At 48.4% G+C, this 7,927-nt stretch overlaps 1 protein-coding gene across 1 annotated transcript in view; it reads right to left on the reverse strand.

Moving 5' to 3' along the window:
* The window catches only part of CCDC47 (coiled-coil domain containing 47), a 41,509-nt gene that overhangs the window by 10,798 nt on the left and 22,784 nt on the right, over positions 1-7,927 (reverse strand). Inside the window, exons 8-9 of the mRNA XM_019523613.1 lie at positions 3,498-3,608; positions 2,805-2,890 (exon numbers count right to left, since the gene is read on the reverse strand). Of these exons, the coding sequence (XP_019379158.1) occupies positions 2,805-2,890; positions 3,498-3,608 (197 nt within the window). The remainder of the gene's footprint in view (positions 1-2,804; positions 2,891-3,497; positions 3,609-7,927) is intronic.

Here is a 7,927-nt window from a genome sequence, read left to right on the forward strand (position 1 = left end):
GGGGGATGGGTGCCTGCCAGCACTTGGGGAAGATGTCCGGGAGCCAAGGCTGCAGCACGGTGGGGGAGGCGCCTGCCCCTCCAGAGGGGAAAGAGGGCAGGGCAGGGCAGCCCTTCGGAGGCAGCAGGGAGCTGCATGGCCAGGCTGGCAGCACCAGGGCTAGTGCCCTTCCTCACAGGGGCCCAGCAGGTCACGAGTGAGAGGCACTGGTAGGGCTAGGGCAGCAGTGGCTCGGGTGTGAGGGGCACCGGGCGGGTTGGGGTACTGTTGGTTGGAGTGTGGGGCTATGGCAGTGCCAGGGAGCTGCAGGTTGAGACTGAGGGGCAGCATCAGGGACAGGGGCACTGCAGGTTGAGTGAGGGGCACCAGCATAGCCCAGGGACTGGGGTACTGTGGACTGGAGGCGAGGGGGGAGGACCAGGGGTCTGCAGGTCAGGAGTGAGGAGCAAAAGCAGGGCTGGGAGGGGCTGTGGCTTGGGAGTGAGGGGTGACGGTAAGGGCAGAGCACTGGCGTGTGGCTCCTCCAGTCATATACCAACCCCCCACACAGGTGTCCTCTTTTATGAAACTGGATATATGGTAACCCTAAATTTACACCAACTTGCCACACAGCTCCTCTGAGGCTCAGTGTGTTAGGTAAAGCATCAAGAATGGCAAAAATACACAAGCAGAACAACCTAGTTGCTGACTAGAGGAGAAATTACATCCCCTCCAGCAACAGTGCAGCTTCTTCCTCCTCTTCTCTGTACAAGTAAGAGGACTCATGCATGTTATTGAAGAAATTCAGTTTTACAATTTTCTTTATTTGCCATGTTCCACAAGTCAAACCATGATTTAACATGGAACAATGGAAGTGCCAAAAAATTAAAAGCAAACAATTTATATGAAATTCAAGATTTATCAATTTAGTCGCAGAATCCGATTTTTACTCAGATTACTCCTTTAGAACCTTCTCCTCTGATAAAGCCCCAATGCCACCCTCCATAAAAATGTTATTCTCTGCATATTTCCCTTGACCCTTTGTCTTCTGTGAACTATAGGAATTTTGTTGCATCAGGCTAACTTTGAATGGTCAGCCCCAGAGCAAAATTTGTTAATTAAACATGAATCCTCAGGTGTAACAGAAAACAAGTCCATAAATTCTGCAGGATACTTGGGAGCCTACTGATGTCAATATTATGCATATTTGTAGTTTTATACTTGGATCAGATAAGTATTTTTCCTCATCTTTGAGTATTAAATAGATCTCATAAGCTAGGGATGTCAAACCATCTGCCCCCATGGACCAGATAAGGTTCACTGGACCAGTTTGCAGGCCAGATCTGGACTTACCCCCTTGTGCCACATGCAGTGACCATGACACTAGGTCCAGCCCACATGCCACCACACACAGCACATGCTGGACCCGCTCCTCAGCTTGTGCTGTACACAGCATGTGGGCTGGACACAGTGAAACATGCAGCACAGGGGGCAGAAGCACAGCCAAGCCACTATGGTGTGCTGCCCAGCTGCAAAGCCACAGCTTCCCCTTGCCCCCGCAGACAGGGGCTGAACTGGGACTGTGGACCTCTCCTGTGCCCAGATCCTGCCATGGGGAGAGAGGTGCCACTCCCTCCTCCCACCCTCAGAGGTCAGTTGGAGCCTTCCCATGGGTGGGAGGGGGAAGAATGCAGTATAGGGTGCCAACATGAAACACTGCATACACCAGAATGCTGGACCAGCCGCAAATGCTGGCTCATGCTGCGTGTGCTATCCTGCCAGGTCCAGCACAGGGTACACAGTGTGCAGTGCCCCACCATATTAGCCCAGATCAGGCCTCAGGCCACCTGTGTTCAGAGCCAGCAGGCAGTGCCAGTCCAGTGGAGTGCTGCATGCAGCCCGTACCAGACCCCCGTATTACATGCAGCGCTGGGTCCAGCCCGTGTGCAGCGTGTAGGCACTTTGTGCAGCACAGGGCCAGCACAGGAACCAGTGCTGGCCCTGTGCTGCACAAAGTGCCTACCAGCTGCACACAGCAGGCAATCAGGGCCAGTGTGCCCTCACAGGCTGGTTCATATGGTTCCACAGACCATTTGTTTGACACCCCTGCCATAAGTGGTTCCCAGTACAATGGGCTTATTAAATGATGTAGCATTCACTTCAGATAAAGAAATATACTGCCTCTTGGCACTTCTGATGCAGCTAGCAGCATTAAAAAAAATAGGCCTGAAACAATGGAAAAAAGTCATAAGAGTCTATGGATTTTCAAAACAAGAAAGTGAAGACAACAGGGGACAAAAATGGCCACAATACAAATCAAGTACAGAATAATTAAAAGAACATGGTTAAGAAATTGGGGAAATGATGACAGATTTTATGAAAACTGCTGACCGTGATCAACTAAATGATGCAATTCACGCACACAGAGCACATGCTTAGTCATGGTTTTTCAGCTATTAATATAGTTTGTCACTTGCATTTTCAGGCTCTCCATTCCTTCTTTACTGAGCTATCTGCACAAGGAGTGAAATCCAGTAATCTTGCACAGTATAACCAATTGCTAAGCTGAGATTTGGAGCAACCAGAGTTCCAATGCAGTCAATGTACAGAAGCAAATAGGAGGGAAGCAGGCAACCTAATTTTTATAAACAAGCCAGCCTTTGAAAATTTTAGAAGCTTGTGATCTAACACAGTTTATTCAACTGTTTTGCTATTGCTGTTGATTTTCATACAGCCTAATAAAACGTGTTAAAAAAGATATTACTCAATATGGTTGCCCAATACTCTTTTATAATAGCTGAGAGAAAGATTAATTTCATACATACTCTTGCATAAGTTTTGGACCGGAGAACTGGTCTGAGAAATGGACGGACTCAATCTTGTCAGCGTAGTGTGAGAGGAAATGTATCATCTAAGAGAGAAACTGGGGTTAGTTTTTCCTGTGACCAACTCCTAAACAACCAACCTGCTCACGTAGGTCTGCTTTGGAGTCTTGGAAAAGAATTATATGCCTGAGGCACCTTCGTGACTAAAATTTAAACTGGCAACATGTTTAGTGACTGTTGGTAGAAAAAGAGCTCAACGCAGATAAGCTGCAGCCCCACTGCTGAAGCAACTCAGGGTAGGAGAAAAGACCGAGTCCAAGTATAGCTTGATATTTCATCCAGTAGTCAGAATCATTATAAGGGAGTACACTGCGGGCCTATAATATTCCACCGTCTGGCCATTCTAATATTATCCTACCAGCTTAAGCCTTTCAAATGCCAGTGTGAAGTCCCAAGCTCACATATCTGCATAATAAAATTGCTAAGTTACTAAAACGAAGAAAATGACAACTTTATCCAAATTCATGGGACAGAAAATGCTTCAGGGTCTTTGTTCCTCTAGATACCCTGAAGGAGAAAATGATGGAGCATTCAGCTCCCCTGCTGTAATTTCAATGAGGGATTTCATTATGAATTCCAGCCTTCAAACAGCCAAGTCCATCAAGAGTGCATCAATATTTCCTTCAAAGTTACCTTTGTGTCCATCATTCCCTCGGTGACTTCTCCCATCTCTGACAGGATAGCCAGCAACTCAGGAAGCCCATACTTTGCCCCAGACTTGGGTTTGTCACTGCAAAATTCACTCTACAGCAAAAGGGGGAAAAAAGAAGGCTGCATGTGTCTTATCAGATCTGAACAGAGCCTAATATAATATGGTTCCTGAACAGTACCACGATGCAGGTAAGTTTGTTTCTTTAATTCTATTTGGCTAGGGACCTATTTCCATTACAAAGTGGGCCACACCATGAGGTTCTGGACATTAACACATACAGGATGTGTCTACATGAGACATTTACTGTAAAGTTGCCTAATCAGCTCTGCACTAAATGTCTCCGCTTCTATATGTGTAGCCCTATTAGGTTGCAGGAAACGAATACACTCCATAGCAGATTAGCAACACACATGTAGACTCTGACCTGGCTGGCTGGGGCACTAGTTGCTTCAGTGCAGGGACTGCCTGCTAGTTAGCCCTGCACTGAAGCACCCTCATGCCCTAGCCAGCCCCTCTGTAGCACGTTAAGCCTGGTTGGAGCAGCCCCAGGCTGACAGGCTGACCCCCAGGGTCCCCAGCCAGCTGGGGCTGCTCCAACTTGGCTTGACATCCTATGATCCCAAGGCACATGTGTAAACATAGTGCCTGGGAGCAGGAAGCTCCAGCACCATATGCACTAGAGTTTATTGCATCACATTAATATGCCTGTGTAGACATGTCCACATTCTGGAATTTGTTTTAAGTACTGACTGGAGAGAAAAGAAGTCTCTAGGAGTCAGGCTAACAGATAATCAAGGTTGATGCATCCCACTGAAGCTGGATTTTGCAATATAGCAAAATCTGTGCTATTGTGGCTACTGCCAGGCGCTTCTCCAGAAGAAGGAAGAGAAAGAGATAGAGATGGTGGTCAATGAGAAGGCTAACCATGAAGACCCACCTGGAGCTACCTGGATGACAGTTATCTCATGTTCTAGGAAATGCAGAGCCAGGGCTGTTCCTCCCCTGGCCCTGGACAACAGGTATACTCCCCTCCCCATGCATGAAAAGACTCCAATGGTGACACCAGATGAAAAGGTAAGCAACATGCTGCCACCCCCAAGAGAAGGCACAAGGTGGTGGGGGTGCAGGACTCCCTCCTATGAGGCACCAAGGGTCCCATCTACTGTCTGGATCACCTAGCCCATGAGGTCTGCTGCCTCCCTGGGGCCTACATCTGAGATGTTGTGGAGAGGATCCCCAGGCTCATCCACCCCTCCAACTACTACTCCACGCTCCTCATCCATGTGAGAACAAATAACATAGCCAGGAGTAATCCAGACTGGGTCATGAGTGACTACAGGGCTCTGGGGGCTGGGCTCAAGGGGTCAGGGGCCCAGGTAGTCATTTCCTGTGTGCTCCCAGTTGCAGGCCATGGTCCAAGGAAGGATGCATCGAGGAAGTAAACCGACAACTCTGATAGTGGTGCCACCATGAGGACTTTGGCATCTTTGACCACAGCACGACAGGACTCCTGGGAAGGGACGGTATCCACCTCATGCAGAGAGGTAAGTCCCTGTTCTCAGCCAGGATGGCTGATCTTCTAGATAGGGCTTTAAACTAAGATTGCTGGGGAACGGGGAAAACACTTACTGGAGCTTGCCTGGGGACTGGCACGCAAGAAAGCTCTGTATATACAGACACTAGGAGAGCCACTCTTGCAGGAGCTGAGGAAATAGTGCTCCTTCAGCGTAACAGGAAGCCGAGGGTCTCAATAGGAGGACTCAGGTGCCTGTACACTAATGCCAGGAGCATGGGGAAGAAGCAGGAGGAGCAAGCCCTTCTGCTCTCCAGTGGTCATTAAGACCTAGCAGGGATTATGGAGACCTTGTGGGACTGCTCACACAATTGGAGCATAGCTAATAGGGGGCTATGCCCTGCACAGAAGGGACTGGGTAGGGAAGAAAGGTGGAGGTGTAGCTCTCCATGTGAAGGAGCAGCACACCTCCTTGGAGGCCGACATCGGCTCCAAAGAAGAACGGCTTGAAACCCTCTGGGTCAAGCTACGGGGGGCGGGAGGAGGGAGGGGGTGTGGCCGCTGAGAGACCTAACTGTAGGTGTATACTACAGACTACCAAACCAGGGGGAGGAACTATCTACAGTTTGCCTGAGAACTGACAGAGGCTGCGTGTGCATGGGACGTGGTCATCACAGGCGACTTCAGTTATCCAGACATCTCTCTGGAGGAACACTCAGCCAAGTTGGACCAGTTGCATTCCTTCCTTCCTGACCTGCATTGATGAACTCTTCCTGGCTCAGGAGGTGCACAGGCCAACCAGAGGTAATGCTCTCCTACACTTGGTCTTGGCCAAAGACGACCTGGTGAGTGACTTGAATATAGAGGGTAGCCTGGGAGACAGCAACCATGAAATCATCATGTTCAGCGTCTGTCGCAAGGCAGACAAATCAAATAGCAGGGCTGAAGTTTTGGACTTCAAAAATGCAAATTTCAACAAGCTCAGATCACTAGTAGGGGTAGCGCTGCAGGACCAGGGACCAAGGGCAAAAGGAGTGCACGAAGAGTGGTCGTTCCTTAAGAACACAGTCCTTGAAGCACACAGGAAGTTCATTCCCATGCGGAGGAAAGGTACTAGAAGGGCTGGGAAGCCCTCTTGGCTAAACAGGGAAATCACGGTCCTCTTAAGAAAGAAGAAAGAGGACAAACAATGGAAGCTTGGGACAGGCCCCAAGGAGGACTATACAACAACAGCATGCACTTGTAGGGAACAAATTAGAAAGGCTAACGCAGCAACTGAATTTAAATTAGCAATGGGAATCAAAGACAACAAGACAACCTTCTTTAGGTACATAGGGAACAGGAGGAAAATAAATGGGAATGCAGGGCCACTGCTCAACAACTCAGGACAGCTGGTTACTGGCACTCGGGAGAAAACTGAACTCCTGAATGACTACTTTCCTCCAGTATTTCACCAAGGCAAGGGGAAAAACATTCCAGATAGGGTACAGAATGAGCAGGGCAGGAATGACTGCCTTCCTACTACTGCTATAGAATTGGTATGTAATCAATTAAATAAATTAGACATATATAAGTCAGCAGGACTGGATAAACTCCATGCAAGTGCTGAAGGAGTCATTGCAGAGCTCTTGGCAAAATTCTTCCAAAACTTGTGGTGCCCCAGAGAGGTCCCTGAGGACTGGAAGAAGGTCAATGTTATGCCCATCTTCAAACAGGAGAAGAGGGAGGACCTGGGTAACTATAGGCCTATTAGCCTATCTTCTATCCCAGGGAAAATCCTGGAAAAATTCATTACAGAGTCTACGCACGATAGGCTTGCAGAAGGTAGGATTCTGAATGACAGCCAGCATGGCTTTGTCACTGGCAGGTCTTGACTTACCAACCTCATCTCCTTTTACAACCAGGTAACTCGCCACCTGGATAAGTGTCCGGAGAAGAGGCTGACATTGTATACTGTGACTTTCAAAAAGCCTTTCATTTGGTATCCCATGATGTTCTTGGAAGAAAATTGGAGGACTGTGGGTTCAACTGAGAGACAGTTTCGTGGACATGAAGCTGTTTGCGAGGTAGGACCTGGAGAGTCCTAATGAATGGATCTGCGTTATCCTGGCCAGCAGTGCCCCACAGGGGTCAGTGCTTGGTCCAGTACTTTTCAACATCTTTATCAATGATCTGGATGTGGGGGTAAAGAGCTCACTGGCCAAGTTTGCAGACAACACCAAGTTATGGGGAAGTGTGGTCACGCTTGAAGATAGGCTGCAGATACAGGTGGACCTAGACAGACTAGCAAGTTGGGCGAGTCAGAACCAGATGAAGTTCAACACTGAGAAATGTAAAGTGCTCCACCTAGGGACAAACAACCCCCTACACACATACAGGATTGGCAATGCCAAACTGACCAACACCACAAACAAAAGGGACCTGAGGGTAATAACAGACCACAGTATGAATATGAGCTGTCAGTGAGATGCTGTAGCCAGCAGGGCAAATAACACTCTGGCATGTATCAATTGATGCATCTCCAGCAAAACAAGGGAAGTGATTTTTATGCTCTACTCAGTATTGGTGAGACTCCAGCTGGAGTACTGGTGTCCAGTTCTGGGTGCCGCATTTTAACAAGGTTGTGGTAAAACTTGAGAGTCCAGAAGAGGGCCGCCCGTATGATCAGAGACTTGCACACCAAGCCATATGAGGAAAGGCTGAGGGACCCGGGACTCTTCAGCCTGGAAAGGAGAAAAGACTGAGAGGGAACTTGGTAGCAGCTTACTACTACATCAGGGGAGTACATCAAGGGCTTGGTGAACAACTGTTGACCCTTGGAGAAAACTAGGAGTAATGGCTACAAACTCCTGGAAGACCGTTTCAGGCTAAACATTAGGAAAAACTTCTTCAGTTAGA

This window comes from Gavialis gangeticus, unplaced genomic scaffold (assembly GCF_001723915.1).
Source record: "Gavialis gangeticus isolate Ggan-Ray unplaced genomic scaffold, GavGan_comp1, whole genome shotgun sequence".
In the NCBI taxonomy this organism is placed as follows: domain Eukaryota; kingdom Metazoa; phylum Chordata; order Crocodylia; family Gavialidae; genus Gavialis; species Gavialis gangeticus.